This window comes from Protopterus annectens, chromosome 2.part1, assembly GCF_019279795.1.
Source record: "Protopterus annectens isolate FY-2018-M chromosome 2.part1, PAN1.0, whole genome shotgun sequence".
Taxonomy (NCBI): Eukaryota; Metazoa; Chordata; order Ceratodontiformes; family Protopteridae; genus Protopterus; species Protopterus annectens.
In genome coordinates this window covers 1,333,452,516-1,333,480,321 of record NC_056729.1, presented here as the reverse complement: position 1 = coordinate 1,333,480,321, position 27,806 = coordinate 1,333,452,516, and the positions used below count along the sequence as shown (strand labels likewise).

At 41.6% G+C, this 27,806-nt stretch overlaps 1 protein-coding gene across 1 annotated transcript in view; it reads left to right on the top strand.

Moving 5' to 3' along the window:
• H6PD (hexose-6-phosphate dehydrogenase/glucose 1-dehydrogenase) overlaps window positions 1-27,806 on the top strand; it is a 604,336-nt gene that overhangs the window by 406,769 nt on the left and 169,761 nt on the right. The window contains exon 4 of the mRNA XM_044062799.1: window positions 2,717-2,834. Coding sequence (XP_043918734.1) covers window positions 2,717-2,834 — 118 coding nt within the window. The remainder of the gene's footprint in view (window positions 1-2,716; window positions 2,835-27,806) is intronic.

Below are 27,806 nucleotides of genomic sequence, written 5' to 3'. Positions count from 1 at the left end.
TCCAAAGCTAGTTATGAAAACAGAATCACCACTGATTCTAAAGACAACCACAAAACATTCTATAGCTATGTCAAGAATCTCAATGGCAACACTCAGATGTGCTCTGAGTTACAGCACAATGGCACTAAATATACAGACCCAACTGATATTGCCAACATCCTGGCAGATAGGTTCACTGCTAACTTCACCCCCCTCTCACCCCCTAAAGAGCCCATCTGTATACCGAAAGAATGTAATCACGGCTGTACGGGTAAAAAACAGACTCTAAAAAGCCAAGAACACAGCATCCATGGGACCAGACAACAGCCCAGTCTGCATTCAACACGAACTACAGAACGAACTGGCACCCCACCTAAGTACCATGTTCAGTCACAGCCTCACCTCAGGCTTTGTGCCTGCTGAATGGCGCACAGCGACGGTTTTCCCACTCCACAAGGGGGGAGCCACCACAGACCCCGGGAACGACCGACCCATTAGCCTGACGAGCCTGGTCTGCAAGGCCATGGAACATATCATCATGGAACTTATAAACAAAGACATTGGTAATCTCCAAACTCTGGACCCCACCCAATTTGGGTTTGTAAAAGGCAGATCATGTCTCCTAAACCTGATAGACTTCTTTGATGCAGTCACCAAAGCCGTAGACGAGGGTAAGGTGGTTCACACAGCCTATCTAGATCTTGCCAAGGGTTTCAACACCATCCCCCACTCTGGAATTATAGATACTCACTAAACTAGGTATAAATCCCTATGTCACAAGATGGGTTGCCAATTGGCTCACTGACAGAACCCACACTGTGAAAGTAGCACACTCCAAATCCGACTTCAGACCAGTGACAAGTGGAGTACCACAGGGTTTAGTCCTGGGTCCTCTCCTGTTTGGTATCTACTTCTCTGAAGTACAGGCTAACACAGATGTTCGCAGATGACTGCAAACTAGGAGCCATAATCAAAACTCCTAAAGATGTGGACATCCTACAAAAGTGCCTCACTGAGACCGATGCCTGGCGTCAAAGCCATGGCCTCAAGCTCATTGCCAAAAAGTGCATTGTCATCCCCTTTGGTAAAAACTCTGTACCCATGAGCTACCACATAGGTGGTAGTCTACTTAACACTGAAAATGTGATGAGACCTTGGGACACAGGTGGACAGTAGTCTTTCCTTTGATAATCACATTGCCACAGTAGTCAGGAAATCCTTCTACGTGGCACACCTCATCACAAAAGGTTTCTCATCCAGAAAAAATGAGGTAATTGTTCCCCTGTACTCATCACTCATTAGACCCATTATAGAGTACAACTCCCTGTATGGTATGTACCTCACAAGACATCTCCACCAACTGGAAAGGCTGCAGAAATACCTCACAAAGAGGATTACCGGCCTCAAACAGATGCCCTATGCAGACCGTCTCAAAAAACTCCAGCTTTACTCCGTTGCATATCGCCCACTCAGAGGTGATCTCTGCCTAACATACAAAGCTATGTCAAACCCAGAGCTGTTGGACATGCTCCACTTAAAGAAATTTCAATCCCTCTGAGCTACTCGCTGTAGGGACCTAAACCTTGTCACCACAATAAACAGGACATGCCGGAGGGATAGATTCCTGTCCCATAAACTTCCCATACTCTGGAACAAACTACTTATCTATATCAAACAAAGCTCCTCATTAGCACTTTTCAAGAAAAATCTTGATGATTGGATGGGAAATAGGAAATTCACCTCGCGGATCACTTCTGTGGCTCTGCTCGACAGTGGCACAGAAAAATAATTTTCTTGGGTGGCAAAAGCCAGGGTACCTTTTTGGCTGGGCTTGTATAGGCCCCAGGGCCGATAGCCTAGTATCTACCTATGAACCGTATCCGTAGTCTTAACCACCGTTTTACTAAAGGCAGGTAGTGCACCTGGTCTGCTTAAAATTTGCAAATAACCACCTTTAGACTGGTAATGGGTACGCAAACTCATATACTTGTAGTCATCCCTAAGTCACTTCTCTTGGCATTCACATTGGGGGAACTTCTAAAGCGGGGCTGTGGAAACAAATGTATCGGAGAGAGATGATCTTTTTTCTCACTTAGAATTGCAGAAGTAAATGAAAAATGGAGAGAGACCACTGCTACAGCAAAAGGAATAAGGAAAAATAAACAAAATACCACTGCTACGTTGTAAAAAAATACTATTTCATAAGTAGGGCAACAAGGATTTTGATCTTGTGTATCTTATAAGCAGTGCGGGCTCTGTTTTATATGCATTTTCGTGTTATTGACAGACAAGCTGCCCTCCTACTATTACTGTCATTGTGACACAGAATCCATCCTTCCATCCATCCATCACCTTTTTTCCCATTTTTTGCACTTTAGGTTGGGCTGTCACTTCAACAGTGGCAATCATCTAGAGGGAAGTCTACACTTCCAGGTTCCAATTGTACCTGTTGAATAAATTCAGTGATAAATAGAATATAGCCACTCAGAGATTTGTGACATCTGTAATGCTGATCGTTTTAAGCTGTATTGCATGAAACATTTATAACAGAAGTCATTTTCTCCTGTTTATTAAAATGGTAAACCTGAAAACATTTTCAGATTCAAAGAATATTACAATTAGTTAATAGTGCTTAACTTGATATGAAATATTGCTATTTTTTTAAATAGTACTTAACTTCATATGGAATATTACTATTATTTTTAAACAGTGGTTTGGAAATTCTTTTGTTTTGCAGGCTATCTCACACATATTACCCTTCAGACATGATAATAGACAATTTCTGGAGCCAATCTGGAACCAACACTATGTTGAAAGAGTTGAAATTGTGATGAAGGAAACTGTTGATGCTAAAGGTAATAGATTTGTTTCACAATTAGATTTTTCTGCAGTCGCTCATTATTGAAGTGTGTTGAAAGGCAATGTATGTAGCCAAGATTGTGCTGAACGCATTGCCTTGGGTGAGATGTTTCATATTCAGGTGTAGTATTGAGTTATTGTGATCTTTCCACTGGTATGTGACGTTTAAGCAGCAAGTCTTCAGTGGAATAATAACAGACATGGTGGTGAATGAGAGACCTGGGGATGGCACCAAGTACCTCCCTCCACAAACTGGAGTGGGGTCACTGATGAAACAACCTTTGTGTGTATTTGCATGATCATATCACATTATAGTTCTGTGCAAAGCTTGTACAACTGGTAATCACTTGTTTCATTTAGAGCAGTATAGGTAATTTACTTACACATTAAGAACACAGTATGTTCAGTTAAAAAGAAGTGGCTTGAATTTTTCTTTAATTATATGTATCGACTGGCTGTTAAAGTAAGTTTCTCACTTTATAATTAATAAGTCCTATTACTGGATCATACTGACAAGTCAGTAATTAACTCATTATTTGTCAGTTATTTTTAGTGTCAGTGTTACTGTTTTTCAGGTGTCACATGCTTAGACGGAAGCACATGTGCTGTTTTCACTCCAGATGTTGAAGACTGTTCACCTGTACTTACATAGCACTGTAGCCTCCTGTTTTTTGAACTCCGCATTACGAGTGTCAGTCACATGTTCTGTGTAATGATGTTAAATGCACTTCAAGTAGTGCTTTACCTTGTTAGTTTGAGTCAGTCAAATGTGAGGTGCATTTCACGATTTTCTTAAGCTGAACAATTTTGGCACCAAAGTGAAACCTAAAAATACACCTAACATACTCTTAACATGTTACATATATGTTCACAACAACAACACTGTAGAAAACTACCTTCTTTAAAATCGTGACATTTGGGTTGATTCCCCAATTCATCTGGACGACATAAGGAAAAAGATTATCGCCCTCTCATTTTGGGCTTGTATTGTCTCACATTTTCTTACTAGAACAGCAGTAGGCAATGGCATTCTACTCTCCCTACTCAAATGCAGCCGCCTCTGGATATTGCTCGTAGAACTGTATAGAAAAGGATTTAGTCATTTATATAGTTAAAGTAGATAATCTGGGAATGTAAAGACAGTGGTTTTGGATATAGGTTTTATAATGTGAGACAAGAAAGATATGTAGGTGGAGACAATAGGTATTGTCATACATTCATGGTTAAAGAGACATGGTGAATAGTAAGAAGGCAACCAGCTCATAAGAAAAGAATATGGATGATCGTTTTTGATCCTTTCTGCAAAGACACCGTCTCCACATACATTCAAGCAGTAACTAATAAACGTTGTAGATTTGTTACTCTGTTGCACTAAATTGAGCATCGTTGCAAAACATTGAAAGAAAAGTAAAATGGCTCCTTGGTCAACAAAATATGAACTTTGTCCGAGGACCACAGTTATTCAAATTCCTAATCAACCATATCTCCTTTCCCCTAGCAGCTAAACTAGTCAACTTCCTCTTACAATTTCAGATAATGCTCCCCCTGTAAACCTCAACCCCTAAAACTAAGTTCTGCTGTTCTGATCACTGCTTCTCTGTTTGAGGTTGAATACACTTGGAAACTATTTCCCCACAAATAGAAGACACCTTATCCCAAATTTATGGTTCAACTAAGTACACCCCTCCTGTAGTCAGTGAAATATGACTGCCTTTCATCCAGCCGTGTCACCTGATCTGAGCTTCATCGCTCTTTTCCTCCGATAGTACTTACACTCTGTTATCTTTCAGATTCCACTTCTAGTTGCACAAGTCTGTTCTTTTTACTCGCACATTTTCTGCTTAACATAATCTATCCTGCTACCTACTTTCAAACTCTGACTAACATCCTTCACTCCACTCTCCTATCCTATCATTCCCACCTAAACAAAGGTCACCTGTATTCCTCAAACCAATATCTCATTTACAAAATGAGGATTTTCTAATTTTTGCTGTAAATTATATATATATATATGTGTGTGTGTGTGTGCGTGCCTATCCAATACACCCATTCGACATGTTAAATATTGACAGCTTTATGTTGAAACAGTGTATTCTGACAAGCAACTACAAATGCACTGAGAAACAGCCTCAGCACGTGCAAATATAAAAAAAATTAATAAACTAAACCGGGTTTTTTTTGTAGTGAGACGAGCCCATCTGCACTCTCACACACACTGCTGATTACATGTACTAAGAACAGGGTTGCAGAAACATGGGGTAAGGGCATATTCTCCATCCCCAGGAATTGTATGATCTTGGACACATGTCAACTAGCTGTTTATTTGATCATAAACAGTCAACTTAACATGTGTTGACCAAACACACATTTAACCGATGGGATGTAATCCATACACAGAGATAGATATATTTCTGTCTGTCTATCGATAGATGTTTAGATAGTCTCTTTCGTTCTCTCTCTATATATATATATATATATATATATCTATATATATATCTATATATATATATATATATATATATATATATATATATATATATATATATATGGTTCCACTTGAAATCATCGAATTACCATTTCATCGAATTGCAAATCGAGACCAAATCATCGAAAACTCATTTCATCGAATCTCAAATCATCGAAAACTATAAAGCAACTACAAATAACATTCCACAAACTATAAAGCAACTACAAATAACATCCCAGACACTGTTTACCATGTTTATGCAGGGAGGTAAGCCCCCCTGTACCTCCCATGTGGGGGGCTCCGCCCGCCACACCCCCTGTAAATAAATATACCAACTCCAAGGTTGCACTACAGTGGAGGAAAGAGGTTATTTCCTAACCCCACTGCATAAACATGGTAAACAGTGTCTGGGATGTTATTTGTAGTTGCTTTATAGTTTTCGATGATTTGAGATTTGATGATATGAGTTTTCGATGAAATGAGTTTTCGACGATTTGGTCTCGATGATTTGCAATTCGATGAAATGGTAATTAGATGATTTCAAGTGGAACCATATATATATATATATATATATATATATATATATATATATATATGTATATATATATATATATGTAAATATCTATTTGTATTTATATAATATTTATACACACACACACACCACACACACACACGTGCAGCTGTATATACACTGTAGTTTCTGTTTGCTGATAATTGTATTTTACTGATGTATAGTTCATAACTTTCTTGCTCTCTCTCACTACATGTAATTATGACTTTCTTTGCTTTTCTAGCTGCGACTGTAATTGGTTACTTGTGACAAGTGCTTTCCCCTGGTAAACAATTGTTAAATACAGTATAAATAAAATAAATAATTAATAACAAAGGGAAAAAAATTGCTGGCAATGTAAGGGCTGTCCCCCACACCCATATGGAGTTCCATGGTTGCACAAAGGTGGGGGAAGTGAAAAAAACACTAAAACTGAATAGGTCTCTTGCACAAACAGCAGGGCAACTGTAAACAGTACAAGTCTATTTCTTTTGATGATCCATGATTAAAAAATGAACCAAATCTGCTCTTTGAAACTTTTCTTAATGAGTAGGACAGTATTGCTCAACATGCAATTATGTTGCATTTAACATTTTTTATTTCTATTTTGGTTAATAGTTGCTTCATTTATATTTTCTTTAGTCTTACTGAGCAGAAAAATCTTGTGAAATAATGTTGGCAGGTACAACTGTGAGGATTCTAGCTGATTTTTATTAGGTAATAGGCAGATACTAGTTCAGCTGGTGTGAAAATGGCTGAAAGATGACACAGCTGTCATTTGGCAGACAGACATGGAGCCTTTACTGTACTACAGGGCCTAATGTTATGATTGTTCTTATTAAATATCTTCATCTGTGGCAAATGGCAAGAAGGCAGAACTTCCCTATTTACAATTCACGAGGGACTTCACAATAATGTGAGCAAACCTTGTTATGGGCAGTATTCAGGAAAATTGCCATGAGGTGATTGTTGCTGATGATAGTAACTTGACAGTTTAGAATTAATACTTTACCTTGGAAGGAAAGGGTATTTGTATATTTTGCTATTTGTTTAACAGTGCAGTACACTGATCTCAGCTGACCAATTTCAGGCATAGCCCAGGAGATTATAATCCTAGAAAAAAATTAAGAGACACGAATAAGTAGCAAGCAACACAGCAGAAAATAGCTTTGACACACCTTCACCTGAAAAAGAGAGTAACGATTTATGTAGTCTTCACCTAGAAAACACTACAGTGGTATTTAATGTAATTAGGAGTGGTAGCTAGGAGGTCTTACATTCAGTTCGTAAAAAGAATGGGATCAGATTTTATAAACGTAATATTTACAAGTAACACTAAAAGCCAGTAGATGTGACCATCCTGCGGAGAGGAAGATGAAATGAAGCTGGTAAAGAAATGTGTGGGAGGGTAGGAGTGGTTAGGTTATGTGGCTTGTTTGAAAGGTGTTGGGCTTGGGCTTGGATTTCCATCAAAACTAAACAGTAGAAGGGGCTTCTCTGTGTTATTGAGGGTGCATAAAGGTACATCCCCTGCAAATTTACAGCTGCTTTTTTTTTTCAGGGTGTTTCCCCCATGCTTTACTAAGTATGTTACTTCTAAGGTTGTGCTATCCGTGAGTAAAGGGAATATTTTGTGCTACTATTAAGCCAGGTGCTATAATATTTCTAGGTCATGGTGTAGTCTTACCTTTGAAGACAAAAATGAAAATGATGGGGCGACTAAAAGCACGTTTAAAAAAAAAAAAAAAAAAAACGTAACCGATAGAAAGCAAAAGTGTATTTCCACAATCTCAAATGCAAGTCAGCAAATGATCAGAAAATATTTCTTACATTTGAACCAAGGGTTTGTCATGTGGGTCTATATTAGAAGATCAAAACTCCAAAGGAGCGAACGCTCTTTAATCGAATGCTAATACTTGAAAAAGCACAATATCGAAGGTACGGAACAGTGATTTTTCCCAGGGAAAAAAATCGCTGGGCCGTTGTCAGGACTTTGCCGTTTCCTCCACTGTGGTGCAATTTCAGAGTTGGTATATTTAAGTAGGGGTATTTGGGGGGGGCACAGACCCCACGTTAGGGTTGTGGGGGGCAAATCCCCCCACTTTATTTTGTCTTTGAAATTCTTTTTATTTGGAGCAGCGATTTATTTTTTTTTCCTGGGGGAAAAAAAAAATGCTGTTCCATGCATTCAGTATTGTGTGGTTTTGGGTATTTGCATTCGATTAAAGAGTGTTCGCTCTTTTGGCATTTCGATCTTCTAATATAGACCCTTGTCATGTTACTAGCCTCACAGAAAGAACACCAATTTATTACCTTATTGAAAAACAAAATAGCTGGAAAATCTGTTCCTGCTTGGGTGGTCCTCATTCATAATCGATAGTACCCCTCCCTTCTCCTCTCACACATTTGACATAAGGGCATCTCTCTTTTAAACTGCAGATATGATTTGTCTCATCCATCTGGAACAAAATCCTTTGTAGTACCACTCCACAAATGTGGCATATCGACAGACTTTTCCAAACTATAGATCTGTTGTCATCTGATCCTGTCTGTCTCGCAATTTGTGCAGTAGAGTAACTCTAACAAACTTTTTTTCCAAAATCTAGCATGGTTTTAGACATCCTCATAGCACTGTCACTGCTCTCTTCAACTTCAACAATATAATAAACCAGCATAGGTATGATGACAACCTGGTATCTTCACTGTTGTTAGATTTATGAAAAGCATTTGACACCATATCCTATCAACAGCTTGTTACTGATCTTCCTTCTGTTGGCTTCATCCAGCCCCCTCTCTCTCTCTCTCTCTCTCATGGTTCCATAGCTATCTAACAGACAGGCAGCAAGCTGTCAAATTTAAATAAGATCTCCCCTCCTTCCTGCCGGTCACTGCCAATGTCCCACAAGAATCAGTAAGCCCCCTCTTATTCAACACTTTTATAAACAAACTACATACTACCAGCAACCTCACTAACACAGGTCAGTTTGCTGAAGACATGGCCCTTGTATGTGCAGCCCAATCCATGCCATCACTTCTGGACATCACCCAGATTGTTTCATCCATCCACCCACCCACCCATCCATCCATCCACCCACCCACCCACCCATCCATCCATCCACCCACCCACCCACCCATCCATCCATCCACCCATCCATCCACCCATCCATCCATCCATCCATCCATCCACCGATCCATCCATCCATCCATCCATCCATCCACCTATCCACCTATCCACCTATCCACCCATCCATCCATCCATCCATCCATCCATCCACCCATCCACCCATCCATCCATCCATCCATCCATCCATCCACAACCCCTTTTTCCCATTTTTGCACATGGGGTCAGGGTGTCACCTCAGCAGTGGCAATCATCTAGAGCCAAGGCATACGCCACTAGGTGGCTACCCCTGCCATGGTAGTTCTTCCATACCACACACTCACATGCACATTTACACCTATGACCAAGTTAGACTGCCCAGTCCACCTACTGCATGTCTTTGGAATGTGGGAGGAAACCAGAGCACCCAGATAAAACCCACTCAAACACGGGGAGAACATGCAGACTCCACACAAAAAGCACCCCAGCCAAGAAATGAACCGGGGAACCTCTTGCTGTGAGGTGACAACACTGTCCACTGCGCCACTGTACTGCCCACCCGCCCAAGTTCTTTCACTGCTATCAACATTGTCTAAAACATGCAAATCTACTTTTAACTTCTACTAAAGCAAATCTTATGCAGTTCACTCCTAAACAATATGAAAATGAAATCTTTTGAAATAACCTCATCCAGAAGCACAAAAATTGAAACCATAACCCAAACAAAACTTCTGGACATCCTAATTAACAATAACCTCAAATCTGACAATCACATTTATTTATTAATTTGTCTTTTATTTACCGGGTTAGTCCACTGGGCTGAGGGCCCATTTTCACTGGAGACCTGAGGAGAAAACCTCCAAAAAACACATGATAAAAAAAATTACGATGAATAACAATACACAAATAACATAACAAAAACAAGTTTCATTACAAGTCTAAAAGAATAAGAAAAAATACATATGAATAACAACATTAATGCCTTAGTAGAAATTACTAAAAGTGTAACATTCTGTGCAAGTGCAGCAGTGAAATGATAGAGGTGTAGTTGGGAAACAAAACAGATGAATTACAAGTGGTGTATAAAGAAAAATAAGATTAATAGAGCAACGGAGAAGACCTAAGAATAGCATTTATGTCCAGCTTGAGTAGGTAGAGTGGAAGGAGAAGTGGTAAAGTTAAATTAGAGAGGTGAGAAGGAGAGTAATAGTGGCCACGGCCTGGGAAATAGTTAGAGATGTGAGGGGGAAGGTGAAAGAAATAAAGTGAATTGGGGGAAAGGTGAACGAAAAAGTTAAGTTATAAGAGTGCTCAGTGGTGTTGCTATAGTTCCATAGGCCTAGTGAATTATAAGTTTATATAAAAGTAAGAAGGGAATAGTTGTAGTTTGACTGTATGGGGAACAAGAGATTAGGTAGGGTGGTGACAGGTGCAGGAAGAAAAGTTGGCAATAGTTTTTCAAGTATTTTTTGAAGAGGAGCGAAGATTGAATAGATCGTATGCTATTTGGGGGTTTGTTCCAGGTTTGACATATGGAGCCATTTATAAAGTAATCTGCCAATAGTTGTGTTAGGCTTGTAGGTGTTAAGTATTGATTGGTCAGTGCTACGGTGAGATTGTGCAGGTTTGTAAAGGGATGGGAGGGTGGACAGGGAGGGACACTTTGCAGGTTTGTAGAGAAGAGTGTGTGCTATCTGTAGCTTTGAAAGTTGGAGTAGCTGAGGGAACTCAACCCACTGTAGTTTTTTAAGGGTGAAGCAGTGATGGGATTTGTAGGGGAGATTACATTCAAATCTGGCTATCTGGTTGTAAGCTTGTTCAAGTTTGGTTAAGAGTTTTGCTTGGATATGTGTAAAAATAGGGGAAGCATAGAGTAGTCAGGGGAGGAGATAGGCTTGGGCAAGTGTGGTCCTAGAGGTGCTGGATAAGAATTTTTTGTGTCCATACAGTAAATTTAGTTTTTGATTGGTCTTTTTGATGGACTGTAGGATTAATGGACTGTAGGATGTGATGGTCAAATTTCAGTTTGTCATCAACTGTAATTCCTAGAAGGTTAGTAGAGGAGTCTGCATAAATAATGGTGTTGTTTTAGGGAAGAGAGACTGAAAGAAGTTTTAAGACAGGATGAAGTTTTTGGAAGAAAAAGGAGTTTAGCTTTCTTTGTGTTAAGGATGAGTTACTTGTCGATTAGCCAGTGTTCAGTGGTATTAAAGGAAGTGTGTGTGAGAGATTGGAGGTCAGTGGGGTTATCAGAGAGGGTAATAAGGGTAGAATCATTAGCATATTGGATTAGTGATGAACAGGTGCAGACAGAGCGAAGATTATTTGTGAAAATGTTAAAGAGAAGGGGCCAAGGATGGATTGTTTGGGGACACCTGTTTGGATAGGTAAGAAGGGTGAGTAGGAAGTTTGCCATCTAACAGATTGTTCAGATATCTAAAGAACCAGAGGATTGTTGGGGGTAGAGAAGTTTAGTTAGTTTAGAGAGGAGTTTAGGGTGGGAGATGGTGTTGAAGGCTTTAGAGAGGTCAAGAAAGACAAATGATACGATTTTATTGTTGTCCCTTGCTTCTGCTACAGTCTGATTAAAAGACAGAAGGGCTGTGGATGTGCAGCGGTGAGGTCCAAGTCCGTATTTTGAGGGGGTAAGGAGGTTTTCATGAAGTAAATAGTTAAGAAATTGCCTATGAATGCATTTCTCAAGAATTTTTGAGAGATGAGAGGATGGCTTTTGGATGGTAATTAGTAGGTTCAGTAGAGTTGCATCCCTTGTGAAGTGGAATTGCATGGAAGGATTTCCAGATCTCAGGGACTGAGGATTCTTTGATAGAACGGTTAGTATTTTTTATTTTTTTTTTTATTTATTTTATTGACTGGGAAAGTCCGACTAGGTTCCACAGATCCTGTTTTCAGCGGAGGCCCAGGGAGAAATGCTCCAAACTTCTGTCAGTCTAGTAAGAATTGAGATGGGATATGCTATAGAAATGGCAGCAAGTTTAAGAAATTGTGGGGGTAGGTTGTCAAAAGAGGGTGGGCATGGTTTGAGTTTCAGCAGAAAGGATTTGATATAGGCAGTGGAAACAGGTTTCAGGGAGAAGGCAGACTGGAGGTGGGTGGTGGAGGGAGTTGGAGATTGTTTTTGGTGGTTATCTGGGGGAGTTAGTTTTCTGGCGGAGTCTATGAAGTAATTGTTTAGAAGAGTGGCAGTTTCAAGGTGAGTTTTGTTAGGGAATGAGTTGGGGAGTAGAAGGTTTACCTGGATGGAGTATATTGTTTATAGTTTGCCAGAATTATTGTGGATTAGAAAACTGGGTGGATTGGGCTTCTTGATAAAATTTTGTTTTGTCCTCAATAAGTTTTTTGGTGATGTTTCTTAGTTCTTTATATTTAAGGAGGAGAGAAGGAGACTTAGACTTAGACCATTGATTCCAGGTGCTGTCTCGTAAGTTTCATAGAGGAAAGGGTATCTTTCGAGAGCCAGGGGGCGGGATTTTTTTTTATCCTAATATTCCTAATGGGACATACCTCTCAACTGTACAGATTTTCAAAGAATGTCCAGATCTTTGCCTCATATTTTTGGTCCATTATCTCATATAATTGTGATTTTCTGCCAAATAATTGTCAAATCATTGAGGGTTGAAGTCAGAAAATAATGAGACATTTGAGTTTCAGACTTCATACCCTTCAGAAAAGTCATGCTAATGCATGCAAAATGCACTCTTCAAAGCTAAGAATGCAGCATCCATGGGACCAGATGACATGCTGGGCTGTGTACTACATGAACTACAATATGAACTGGCACCTCACCTAAGTGTCATGTTTAATCATAGCCTCACCTCAGGTTTCGTGCCCACTGAGTGGCACAGAGCTACAGTTATCTCACTCCACAAGGGGGGGATCCACCTTGGATCCCGGAAACCACCGTCCCATCAGTCTGACGAGCCTTATCTGCAAGGCCATGGAGCGTATTATCATGGAACTTATAAACAAAGACATTGGCAACCTTCAAACACTGGACCCCACCCAGTTTGGGTTTGTGAAGGGCCGATCTTGTCTTCTGAACCTGATTGACTTCTTAATCAGTCTCCAGAGCCATGGACAAGGGTAAGGTGGTCCACACAGCCTATCTAGACCTTGCCAAGGCCTTTGACACCATCCCCCACTCTGGAATAATAGATAAACTTACTAAGCTGGGCATTAATCCCTACGTCACCCATTGGGTTGCTAACTGGCTTACTGATAGAACCCACACTGTAAAAGTAGCCGACTCCAAATCGAGCTCCAAACGAGTGACAAGCAGAGTACCTCAGGGTTCAGTCCTGGGACTGCTCTTGTTTGGCATCTACTTCTCTGAAGTACAGGCCAACACTAAGGGACTCTAGCTAACAAAGTTCACAGATGACTGCAAACTGGGAGCCATTATTGAATCCCCAAATGATGTGGAAACTCTACAAAAGGGCCTTACAGAAACAGATGCTTGGTGCCAGAGCCATGGGCTCAAGCTCAATGCCAAGAAATGTATAGTTATCCCCTTTGGGAAAAAACATGTACCCGTGAATTACCATATAGGTGGCAGTACACTAAACACCAAAAGTGTGATAAGAGACATAGGGATACAGGTGGGCAGTGGTCTCACCTTCGATAACCACATCGCCACAACAGTCAGGAAATCCTTCTGTGTGGCACACCTCATCACTAAGGGCTTTTCATTCAGAAAAAAGGAGGTCATTGCCCCACTGTACTCATCCCTCATTAGACCCATTATAGAATACAGTGCCCCGTGTGGTATGTACCTCTCAAGACATCTGCAACAACTGGAAAGGCCGCAGAAATACCTCACTAAAAGAATCACAGGCCTAAAGCAGATGCCCTACGCTGACCGCCTTAAAAAACTCCAGCTATACTCTGTCGCATATCGTCTACTCAGAGGCGATCTCTGTTTAACATACAAGGCCATGTCAAACCCAGAGCTGTTGAACATGTTACACTTAAAGAAATCCCAGTCCCTCAGAGCCACATGCTCCAGGGATCTAAACCTTGTCCACAATAAATAAAACATGCTGGAGAGATAGGTTCCTCACCCAGAGACTCCCCAGACTCTGGAATAGATTGCCCATACATGTCAAGCAGAGTGCCTCTTTGGCCGTCTTCAAAAGGAACCTTGATGATTGGATGGGAGAAAGGAAATTCACCCCGGGGATCACGTCAGTCGCCCTGCTAGACAGGGGTCCAGGGAAGTAAATAGTGTGGGAAGAAATAGCCAGGGAATTGTTATGGCTAGGCGTGTATAGGCCCTAGGGCTGATAGCCTAGTACCAACCTATGAACCTGTTATTCTATCAATTTTTAAACTGTGTAAGTGTAACATTTAAAAAGTGTCCCTATTTTTGGGCTTTTGTTCATAGGTAGGTACTAGGCTATCGGCCCAAGGGCCTAAGTAAGCCTAGCCAACAAGGTTCCCTGGCTTACACCATTCAAGAAAGTTATTTTCCTGTGCCCCTGTTGAGCAGAGCCACAGAACTGATCCCTGAGGTGTATTTCCTATTTCCCATCCAGTCATCAAGAATTTTCTTGAAGAGTGCTAATGAGGAACTTTGCTTGACATAGATGGGTAGCTTGTGCCAGAGTATGGGAAGTCTCTGGGACAGGAATCTGTCCCTCCAGCATGTCATGTTTATTGTGGTGACAAGGCTTAGGTCCCTTGAGCATGTAGCTTGGAGTGATTGGGATTTCTTTAGGTGCAGCATGTCCAATAGCTCTGGGTTTGACATAGCTTTATATGTTAGGCAGAGATCACCTCGGAGTAGGCGATATGTTACAGAGTAAAGCTGGAGTTTTTTGAGATGGTCAGTGTAGGGCATCTGTTTGGGGCCAGTAATCCTCTTTGTGAGGTACTTCTCTGGCCTTTCCAGCTGCTGCAGATGTCTTGTGAGGTACATTCCAAAAGGGGCGTTGTACTCTATAATGGGTCTAATGAGTGTTGAGTAGAGAGGAACAATGACATCTTTTTTTTCCTGGATGAGAACCCTTTTGTGATGAGGTGTGCCACATAGAAGGATTTCCTGGCTACTGTGGCAATGTGAGTATCAAAGGAGAGACTACTGTCCACCTGGGTCCCAAGGTCTCTTATCACACATTCAGCATTAAGTAGACTGCCGCCTATGTGGTAGTTCATGGGTACAGAGTTTTTACCAAAGGGGATGACAGTGCACTTTTTGGCATTGAGCTTGAGGCCATGGCTCTGACACCAGGCATCTGTCTAAGTGAGGCCCTTCTGTAGGATGTCCACATCATTTGGGGACTCTACTATGGCTCCTAGTTTGCAGTCATTTGCAGACTTCATTAGCCAAAGGACTTCTGTGTTAGCCTGTGTTGTCCTACCATTATTGATGGCTTTTTCCAGATTTCTTGCTCTGAGAGGTTGAGAGGTATGTATGGAAGCTAGGGCATTTAGTATTCTTAGGAAAATTTTGTTAAATTCGAGAACAACATCATTTAGAGAAAGGTTATAGAGGTGAGACCAGTTGACCTGGGAGAGTTGGTTGTTGGAAGTTTCTGCACTGAAGTTGGACAGGTTATGGCAATTTCTGTAGAGGTGGGTTTTAGGGATTTAAGAAGGTAGTCTAGGTATTGAGATAGTGATGTGATCACTTAATGAGTCTGGTAAAGTGATGGGGTTATGATACTGATTAGGGTTTGAGGTTAAGATCCAATCAAGTATGGATCTGGAGTTTTTGTGTATACAAGTGGGAAAAGAAATAAGTTGACTGAAACCGAAAAGGTTAATACTAGACATGGGGGAGTTGGGGGAGAGCTTATTCCAACCAATATTGATGTCACCTAGTATGATTGTCTCATATTTTATTTGTTGGGAGATCCAGGATAAGATATATTCAAGAAGTGGAATTTTGTTGCCAGGGGGTATGTAGATAGATAGATACAATGGCCAGCTTTTTGTGTGGGTAAAGGTGACCGTTAAGAAAGATAAGTTCTGCTGGGGAGAAATCTGAGAGGGGTAAGGAGAGGTTGAGCTGTTCAGGATGGCAACACCTCCCACTTTTTTTTAGAAAGTCTATCTTGCCAGAAGATGTAACCGGGAGGTAGAATTTCAGAGGTTGTAATATGTGGCTTTAGCCAGGTTTCTGAGAGAGTTAAGATGGGGGGAGAGTGGTGGGCAACCAAAGCATGAAATTCTGTTATTTTGTTTGGAAGACTTTGTAGGTTTATAGACTAGATTGACAGGCATTTAAATCACAGCCATTAAACACACACACACACACACACACACACACACACACACACACACACACACACACACACACACACACACACACACACACACATTCTCACACACATTCTCACACACATTCTCACACACACACACACGCACACACACGCACACGCACACGCACACACATTCACACACACACACACACACACACATTCACACACACACACACACACACACACACACCAGAAACTCTGCTCCGTCTATAAGATCAAACAGTAGCAATTTACCTGTCTTCTTCCGTTCATACTATATACTTAACCTATTCTTACAAACCAAAATACTACACTTAAAGCTAAACTCTCCACCTGTTACAGTAAAACAGGCAAATTTATGCCTAACCTTATGTATCAGACTCATTACCGCAGAGCCCTGCAAAAACTAAACTAGTTTGAGTTACACAACTTGTTATCATAGTCGCAACTTATTACTGCATACAGCCTTATACATGTAGTGAGCGTGGCCTAATGGTTAAGGTGTTTGCCTTACAAACACAAGGTGCAGGTTCGAGTCTCACAAGGGATAATTGGCTAGGCTTAAAATGGCTCGCAAGAGCAGTTAGCTTAGTACTAATCTATGAACAACTATGAACCAGAAAAATGTTGAGCACTAAAAGCAGCACTACTTTCTGGGTAGAGACCTTTGCTCAACCAATAAACTCTTCATAATCGCAACAAAGTCTAATACATTCATAGTTGTTTACTAGGCTAACAGCCACAAGGGCATTTTTAAGCCTAGTCATGCATCCCAAGTGTCTGACAAGTTCTGGTGGGTCTGTATTATTTTGTTGAAAGACCTTTCCGTTGAACACCTCTCCATTGACACGAATCCATCGAAATTCATTTCAGCGAATCATGGAATTTTTCCCAGGGCAATGAAGCAATTGCTCTGTAGCACAACGGAACACACACCACACTAAATCAAACCCATCCAACTCTGAGAGCACACTACAGTAGGAAAAGGGGCAAAGTTGTGGAATTGGCCAACTACTTCCTTACCCTGGAAAAAATTCCACAATTCACAGAAGTTAATTTCGATGATTTTGTGTCGATGGAGATATGTTCAGAAATATCTTTTGAGGTAGTAATATAGACCCATTCTGGTACCCTTGATAAGTGTGGCACATGCTTGGGAGAACTATTTACAGTGCCCTGTGTCCACTAGATAGGTTCATAGGTTTATACTAGGCTATCTGCCCTAAGGCATTTATAAGCCTAGCCCAAAGTTTTGTGGCTTACGCCACCCCTTATGTTAAAAAATACTGTGCCCATTAGTTTGTTGTGCCTCTGTCCAGCAGTGACACAGAGATGATTCCCGGGGTAAACCTACGATCTCCCATCCACCGGTCAAGATTTCTCTTGAACAGAGCCAGCGAGGTGCTCTGCCTCACATGGACCGGGATTTTATTCCACAGCATAGGGAGTCTCTGGGTGACAAATCTATCCCTCCAGCATGTCCTATTTATATCCGTGCTAAGGTTTAAGTCGCTTGCTCTAGTGGATCTGGTAGATTTGGATTTTTTGAGGTGGAGCATGCCCATTAATTCCGGGTTGGACATGGCCTTTTATGTCAGGCACCGGTCACCTCTGAGCAGGTGGTATGCGACTGAATAGAGCTGGAGTTTCTTCAGTCTGGCAGCATATGACAGATTTTGGAGTCCCTTTAACCTTTTGGTGAGGAACCTTTGGGGTCTCTCCAATTGCTGCAGGTGTCGGGTGAGATACATCCCGAATGGGGCATTGTACTCGATCATTGGTCTGATAAGTGAAGAGTACAGTGGAACAATGACCTCACTTGATCTGGATGTGAATCCCTTCATGATCAGGTGGGCAATGTAGAAGGTCTTTCTAACCACTTTAGCAATGTGAGTGTCAAAGAAAGGCCACTGTCAACCTGGGTCCCCAGGTCCCTGATAACCTCTTCTGTGCTTAATGGATTGCCACCTATATGGTAGCTTGGGGTTACCTTGTTTTTCCCGAAGGGTATGACTATACATTTTTGGCATTTAACTTCAGGCCATGGCTCTGGCACCAGTTATCAGTTTCCGTGAGACCCTCTGAAGGATATCTGTGTCCGATGTACTTTCCACTATGGCCCAGTTTGCAGTCATCTGCAAACTTTGTCAGCCATAGTCCTCCTATGTTTGCCTGTACTTCTGAGAAGTAGATGCCGAACAACAGGGGCCAAGGACTGAGCCCTGTGGGACACCACTTGTGACCGGCTTGGAGTCTGACATGGCTCCAGCAACTCTAACCCTGTGGGTTCTGTCCTTTAGCCAGTTTGCAACCCATCTTGTGACATATGGGTTTACATTTAAGCTGGTAAGTTCCTCTATAATACCCGAGTGGGGTATTGTGTCGAAAGCTTTTGCAAGGTCAAGGTAGGCTGTATGGACTGCCTTTCCCTCATCAATGGCCTTGGTGACTGTTTCGAAGAAGTCGACCAAGTTCAAAAGGCAGGATCTGCCCTTGACAAAGCCAAACTGGGTCGGGTCCAATGTCTGCAAGTCCCCTATGTCTTTGTTTATGAGTTCCATTATGATCCTCTCCATAGCTTTGCAGACCAGGCTTGTTAAGCTTATGGGGCGGTAATTACCAGGGTCCGTAGAGTCACCGCCTTTGTGGAGTGGGACCACAGTTGCCGTACGCCACTCCTTGGGCACATATCCTATGGTAAGGCTAAGATTAAACAGCTGCCTTATATGCGGGTTTAGTTCCTCATTGAGTTCGTGTAGCACACAGCCAGGGACACCATTCGGTCCCATTGATGCTGTGTTTTTAGCTTTAGAGAGAGCAGCTTTCACCTGCGCATTTGAGATGTCTGGGAGGCTACACTCCGCTGGGATAGTTATCTCTCCTTTTGGGGGGGGAGAGGGGGGTGAAGTTTGCACTGAACCTGTCTGCCAGTATGTTGGCAATGTCTGTTGGTTCAGTGATTTTTGTATCATTTTGGACTAATTCTGCGCATATCTGGGAGTTTCCACCCAGGTTTCTAACATAGCTGAAGTAGGCCTTATGATTGTCTTTTGAATCTATTGCAATTTTTCTCTCAAAGTTGGCCTTGGATGATTTTATGAGTGCTCGTATTTTTTTACTAATAATGATCAAGGGTGTCTTCTCTTTTATGGATTTTGCTCTATCATGTAACAGCTTTCTCCTCTTATTGTAAAGTTTGTTTATGGCTGGGATCCACCAGACTGGACATTTGCCCTTGGTGGAAAGAGTCTTGGTTTTATTAGGGATTGCCTGATCTATGCAGTCCTGGAGGTGTTCATAGAAGGCATTTGTAAGGGCTTCCGCAGCTTGGATTGTGGTTTCCACTGGCTCGGGGGCCTTGAAGGATACCACACCAGTCTTGAGTAGTGTGAAGTTTGCTTTAGAGAAGTTCTTCACTGTGGTCTTTTTTGTTTGGGGTGGGGGCGGGATGTGGATTTCCAGTGAGATAAGTTTGTGATCTGATCTCACCAATGAGGGATGTACTTCCGGTGTGGAGCATTTTGTCCCCATGTTTGTGATGATGAGATCTAGTATATTTTCTCCTCTTGTGGGAACGGTGACTAGTTGTTCCATGGCATTTGAATTTATGAACTCCAGGAACCTTTGGGCTAGAAAGTTGGGGCTTGAGTAATGTTCCCAGTCTATATTTGGGTAGTTGAAGTCACCCAATATAATGGTGTTTGGAGATACATTTATACCCTCCAGTGTCTTCAGGAAGGCTGTGTGGGGTTCCTGAGTTTGAGAGGGTGGCCTGTAGCATGCTACAAATTGTAGAGCAGTTTTGCCTATGGTTAATTGCACCTGGATGGTTTCCGATGCTTGTGCGTTGCCACCAACCTGGAGGTGTGGGTATCCTTGATGAATATGGATACACCCCTCCTTTTGTGGTGTGGTCCGGGTTTTGGGGCGGAACGCATGATATGAGGTAAAACCTGATAGTGCCGGGTGCTCTCAGGAGCCTTGAACCAGGTTTCAGTCACAGCACAGACATCGATGTTCTCCATACTGAGAAGGGCCTCGAGTGTGCATTTTGAGATTTAGACTTCTGGCATTGAGCAGCATTACCCTTAGTTTCTTCCCATTTTTGTTTTTTAGGGTGGTAGGTTTAGAATTTGAGCCTTGCCTAAAAAGGCACTATGGGGTGGCAAGAGCCTTAGCCAATATCCGGAATCCCAGGGGTGACAGGTGCAAGCCGTCCCTTGTGAAGCAGCGTGGCTTGTCAAGCATGTCATCCCAGGCAGACAGACACTGGACCCCTTTGAATGACACCAAAAATTAAGCCAATTGTTAAAGCTGATCATCTTGTCTCTATGTTGTGGCATCATTCTTGGTGAAGGAAGGATACTGCTCAGGGTCAGGGTCATACCTGCCTGGGCTACATAATCAGAGAGCTCCTTTATGTCTCTTTTCATGTAGTCCAGGGAGGTACGTCTCAGGTCGTTCACACCAGCATGGACAATGACTGTGTCATATTTGTACTTGCTGTGGAGTGACCCGAGTGCTTGTGTTATGTGGCGGATTTTAGCACCCGATAGGCAGCTTACTGTGACCCTCTCCTTGTTCAGCCTGGTGAGTGGGACGTCAGTGTGTCTGACTATGGAGTCACCTATGACAAGTATGTTTGGTGTTGTATTTGGCCTTAAGGGCTGTGACTGCTTTGCACACTGATTTTGTGGTTTATGTGTTGCCTGTGGTGTGTCATGAGGTGGCAGTTGCTTGGTTGTCTGCTTTGGAGGCCTCTGCTGTTTAGGTAAATTTTTGCTCAGAGCCTCCGAGTATGACTTTGTGTGTTTATGTGTTTGATTCATTGTTGTGATAGCTTTATGTGAGACTGGTTTTGTGGTGTGTGTAGCTGCCTTCTCCTCCTGTCTGGTCTTGCCAGTCCTGAGTTGAGAGAGCTCAGCCTCCAGTTTGGCTAAATAGCTGCATCTCTCGCAAGTATTTGTGTTATGTGGGAGGAGGAGAGGGTTGTCAGTGTACATGAGGCAATTGTAACATTGCCTCAATATTCCCAAATTCACCAACTGGACAGGAGAAGACGCCAGCATCTGGCCCTTCGACATGCTCGAGAAATTTAGAAGTTAGGGGTGTAACTGAATAAGAGAGGACTTAGTAAGGAAGTGGGTACTCCTGGGGGGGGGGTTGCTAGTGAGGGACTTTGTATAATACAGAAGTGCTAAACCTGAAAAGAAGATGCTTTTAAGACAAGTAAAAGCTTTTAGGAACAAGTGCTGCGCTTTTTAGTTAAGGGATATACTGTTTAGAATACTAGTAGAGCAGTTCTAAGGGAAAAAATGAAGAACAGACTTTATGGAGCCAGAAAAAGTTTAACCTTGTTAAACCAGTGCTGCCCGATGCTGCTCTATTGGCAACTCCGCGCTAAAGCACTCTAAAGCGTGCTTGATAGCAGGGGCTGGAAAGAGCCAGGAATTGACCCAAAACGGCCAATAAAATTACAGTTTGAAGTCAGTAACCACTCCCACGGGGGGCAGGGAAGCAGCTCAATGTTTTTCACTGCCACTGATCAACAGAGAGACTTTCCTCTAGCCCAAGCAAAAATGGCCTCACAGAAACTTATAAAACAGTTCAAGAACAGCAAGCCTGTAACTTGAACTTTTTTAAATCTCAGAAAAGTGGGAAAAAAGCAAGATTTTTTTTGTTTTTGTTTTTTCAGAGATAGCAGAGGTTCACAAGTAATATCAAGTTATAACAGTGCAGTAAATGACCCCACACAGGAGTGCTAGGTCAAAGACAGAAAATATGCAAGTTTTGAGAAAAAAACGATTTTAAAATTGTGCAAACAGGAAATTCAGTAAACAGCTTTTGGTTGTGCTCTAAATACAGCTACTAATGCAGAAATCAAGTTTAACAAGCCAGAAAATGCTCAAACTAGGCACCTATGCAGAAAAACGTATCAAATAAACAGAGGAAAAATACTTAAAATCTCAAAAGTGGCTCCTTTCTTCTCTCAGCATTTTCTCCTCTTGGTGGGTGCTTCACCAACAGCCAACAAGCCTGAAAAGACGCCAAAACCATGAGGAACTAGGTTTTAAGAGAGGAAGATGAAGGAGTTTTGGAAATGACCCCTTTTGGCCAATACAGTTTCAAGTCAGTAACCACTCCCACGGGGGGCAGGGAAGCAGCTCAATGTTTTTCACTGCCACTGATCAACAGAGAGAGTTTCCTTTAGCCCAAGCAAAAATGGCCTCACAGAAACTTACAAAACAGTTCAAGAACAGCAAGCCTGTAACTTGAACTTTTTTAAATCTCAGAAAAGTGGGAAAAAAGCAAGATTTTTTTTTTGTTTTGTATCAAGCCAAGGATGAATTTCCTCTTCCCCCTCCAGTTGTCCAAGTTGCACTTGAATTATGTTAGGGAGGAACTCTGCCTCACATGGATGGGGAGTCTGTTCCAGAGAAGGGATAGTCTGTGGGTTACATACCTTTCTCTCCAGCAGGTCCTATTTATATCACAAGCAAGGATTAAGTCTTTCAAACAGGTAATTTTGGTGCTGTTTGTTTTGTGGATAGGTAGGAGGTCCATCAGAGATGGGTCTGACAATGCCCTGTATGCCAGGCATAGATCCCTCCTCAACAGCCTATAGGAGACAGAGTACAGAGATAAGGTCTTGAGATGATCTGCAGAGGACATTTTACTTGCATCCTGTATTCTTTTGGTGAGGAACCTCTGTAGACATTCCAATTGTTGGATATAGCTGGTTAGGTACATATCAAAGGGGGCATTGTACTCAATGGTAGATCTGATGAATGCTGAATACAGTGGAACAATCACTACCTTGGACCTAGATGCCATACCTTTGTTTATTAGTTGCCCAACATAGAATGATTTCCTCACTACTGTAGACATGTCATGGTCAAGGCTAGATTACTGTTTGTGTGTCCCTAAGGCCCTGACTACTGGGTCAGCTCTAAGGGGTGTGTTATCAATATGGTACATACCAAGGGTAGAGGACTTCCTGAAGGATACTGTTATGTGTTTCTTGGCATTTAGTTTTTGTCCATGACTCTGAACCAGTTGTTTGTCTCTGTCAGCCCTTCCTAGAAACATTTGTGCCAGTGTGGGATTCAGTGGCAGCTCCTAATTTGAAATCACGCAAATTTAGTCAGCCAGAGACCCTTGACATTGGCCTTGACTTCATAGAAGTAAATGCCAAAAAGGAGTGGTCCAAGGACTGATCTCTGAGGGACTCCACATGTGACTGGTCTCTTTGTAGAGGTGGACTCCCCAATTTTGTCTACGTGGTTGCTGTCTGTGAGCTAGTTAGCTATCCAGTGGGTGACATACTGATTTGTACCTAACCTCTTGAATTTGTCACCAACGCCTGAGTGGGGTATTATGTCAAAAGCATTGGCCAGGTCAAGGTAGGCAGTGTGAACCATTTTGCCCTTATCCATTGCTTTGGTTACTTGCTGAAAGTCCACCAGGTTGAGTAGGCATGATCTGTCCTTGATGAAACCAAACTGTGTTGGGTCTAGTGTCTGGAGGTTTACTATATCTCTGTTGACCATTTCCTTGATAATTCTTTCCATGGCTTTACATATAACACTAGCGAGACTTATGGGTCTGTAGTTTCCAGGGTCTGTAGGTGGCCCACCTTTGGGCAGAGGGATGACTGTTGCTGTTCTCCATTCGTGATGCATGAAGCCTGTTTGGGGGCTACAGAGAAATAGCGATTCTAGAGGACCTGATAGGTCATGTTTCATGAATTTGGAAGGGATCCTAGGATATTGGTGCTGTGTTCTTGGCCTTAGAACATTAAGTACCTGTTCCCTAGTGATAGCAGGGGTAGTTATATTTGATGGTATTTCTTGAGGGAAGGTTGGGGGGGGGGGGTAAAGTTGGAGCTGAATTTGTCAGCCAGGAGGTTTGCTATATCTTTTGGCTCGGTATAGGTGGCTCCATTTACAATGAGCTCTGCACACAATTGTGTATTGCCTTTGAGGTTGCGGGCATAGCTAAAGAATGCTTTGTGGTTGTCCCTGGCCTGGGAGACCAAACTTACCTCAAATTTGGCTATGGTAGACTTTATTTGTCCTCTGAGTCATTTGTTTAGTTTGATGAGAGTGCTTTTATCCTGCTGGGTGCTCCACCTCCTACTTTTTGCCCTAATTTTCTTCCTTCTGATATGTAGCCTATTGATTGTGTGATTCCACCAAGGTGGCTTGTTCTGTACTTCTTCCTGGGGCTACAGTTGCTTCCATACAGCTATTAGCATGCTTGTACAGTGTTTCTGTGAAGAGTTCTGCATAGGCAGCAGTGTTCCCAGGGTGTATGGGGGCTTGAAATGTTGACGGGTTATCACTTAATAGCAGGAAGTTAACCTTAGAGTAGTTCCTAAATATTCCAGGGTTAGCTGGGGTCAAGGTTTTATTTTTTACTTGAGGGGAGACCATTTTGTGGTCTAACTTTATCAGGGGAAGATATTACACTAGGGGGGTGTGCAGCACTCTCCCATATTAGTGAAGACCAGATCCAGTGGGTGACTTGCTATAAGTAGAGCCAACTAACTGGTACACGGAAGACTGGAACAAAAAGCCACTATATGAAGACACAAATCCACCATCAGAAAAACAGACTTTAATGCAGCAAAGCTTTTGGTTAAACAACCTTTCTCAATACTAAAACAGTACATATCACATTACAATACATTTACATAAGAGCCAAAAGGTAACATGTGACCACAGCCAAGAAATGACACTATACCGTCAATTAAAACTTTTCTAAAACATCCTTAAAGGTGTACATTACAAATTTTGCTGTTGTATTTTGACAAGCACAGGTTTAATATTGACTACATTATTTAAACCAGGTTCTGAGTGTACATGGAACCTGACAATCCACTCATATTCTTTATTCTCTAGATAGTTATTCAGATCACCCCCTCTAGGTCCCTTCTGTACACTGTCTGTCGCTCTAAATTTAAAACTTTGATCCACACCATTGTGCGTGGTGTGCATAAACAGAGCGTTATTATCATTATCGCTTCTTATTTCTGACTTATGCTCTGTTACACACTGTTTTAGTTTCCTTGTGGTCTTCCCTGTGTAAAGTGAGTGACATTTTACACGTGTAGCAAGATAGGCCACATTAACACTATTACAGGCAGCAACACAGTTAAAGTTAAACTGCTTATTAGACACTGGGTGGACAAATTTGTCACTATTGTGCTTAATGATGTCATCACAGCAACTACAGCACATACAACCATATGTACTAGCATTAGGGTTCCTCGGCAACCTCATAAACATTCTCGTAAGGCAAGCCTACCAATATTAAGTTATGCAACAGAAGGAAGAGAACCATTGTCAAAACTAGCAAGTTAAATACTCGGCAGGCAAGGAAAACACTCATCAAACTAAATAAGCAACTCAGAAGAGTCTTATCAAATCAACTAAAGCTAAATTTTAGGTAAAGATAGCCTCACAGACAATGTGCAACCATAACACTTTATTCATGTCCGCATCCGCAAAGCTAACACACAGTAGTGTGCTTAGTAAATTGTAAACATAACCACCTATGTAGAGCTTGAGGATAATCCAGTTTTGCCCCATTGTCCCTCAGACACCTCCCATCCCCTTGACCATAACACCCTCTGGATATCATTAATGAAGAGGTCCCCAATGTGCTCACCAAAGCAAATATGACTTCATCTGTGGGCCCTAATAATATCCCAGGTTTCCTCCAAACATGACCTATTGGGCCATCTGAGATAATGGTTCAACCCTAGCCTTTAAGCTGGCTTTGTGCCTAGTGAATGGAGGAATGCAACAGTTATCTCTCTGCAGTAAGGGAGGCCAGCTACTGACCCAGGTAATTACAAAACTATACGTCTGACTAGTTTCATATGTAAGGCCATGGATTGAATTATCATGGCTGTTATAAACAATGACGTAGAAAGTCTTCAGACCCTGAATGCAACACAGTTTGGATTTATCAAGGGCAGATCGTGCTTGCTTAACATGAAAGACTTCTTTGAGAAAGATGGAAGACTGACTCAGACTCTGCCATACATTGCTGTGATGGAGAGGTTAGTTTGTTTTTGCTTTCTTTCATATGTATTGTGTCATTACCCTCTTTTGTTTTGTATATTGTGGTGTATTTTCTTCACACTGTATTTTACTTGTATTCTGCTTTCAACTGCATATTTAAAGTATGAAAGAGACCATAGCTGTGTCTCTTGTGAGTGACACAGAAATTAAAACCCCACCCTGGTGCTGATGTGTTTTTAAACAACTGTCTCCCTAGTTAACCACATCTTATGTTAATTTGACCACATATTTCCTTCTCCCTCCTCTTTCATTGGCTATTGTCAGTAAGCACACATTATCATTTTGTGAAATCACTCTCCTTCCATTATTTACATTTTTTGATCATCCCACTGTATTCCGTAGAGCTAGAATACTAAGTACTCTATGGCGAGGCTCTCCTCCATGGTGTCATGCCTCATAACACTCCTGGGCATGCGTCCTTGAAAGCACCCACCCTGTTGGGCATTATTGTCTGCTTAATATGGGGCTAGCATAGTGGTTAAGGTGTTTACCTCACAGATAGAAGCCACAGGGTTTGATTCTCACTTTTGAAAGGAAAATTGGATAGGCTTTAAATGGCCTACAAAGGCAGCTAACTTCCTTCTAAAAATGAATATATTAAGAACTGATGCAGAAGCTTGAAAGAATAGTTTTCTTATAGCAATGTATTTGTTTTTATGTATAAAAGTTCAATAAAATGAGAAAAAAGTAGTTGTGGTAGAAAGAGGTAAAATGGGAACTTTAGGTCCAGAAACAAGTAAATTAAATTGTGGTGATTATATTTCTTCAGTATGTGATGATAAATGACTTGAAAACAAAATAAATTCACTCCTAACACCTTGTAACATCTGTAATATCTGTTTAGATTCTTAGTAAGGATTCAGACGATTTATACATGTGACCAAATTCCATAAGGTCTTTATAGTGAGTGCCATGATGATCATGTGGCCTGAATACCCACAAGGAATTAAGCTGTTTCTTGATGCTATAGAACATTGTGTGCTACTGCAACCACCTAGACTGTCTTGGTCAGTGCAAGGTTTCTTCTTTTTTGCTACTTTGCAATTGCTTCTACCCTGTTCAGCTAATTTTTCCTACTTTTTGAGTGTGGATTTTTATGTACATGTTACGACCTTAAATGCCAGTTGTTATATGCTTGTCTAAATTGCAGTAAGTTATTAGCCACTGTGTTAACATTAAAGTTAGTAGAATTTAGTACTGTTTAGCATAATCTGCCCCAATAAAACACCCTTATTAGTCTGCACCAACAAAGTACCCTTAATAGCAATCTAACCCCAATACACCACCCCTTTGTAGTTCACCAGTCAGAGGAGTGGACAGCATGGATATGCAATTTCCTAACTTCTCTGCAGCCAGCTTGGTGGATATGGGCATCTTAAGAAAATGTAACAATTGTCCCATTGTTTGGACAATTCTGCACTGGTTTCTTTTACTAACATGGTTAAACTCAATGAAAGGATAGATGTGCTTTCCCAACGTTTGGATGAGCTAGTAGCAG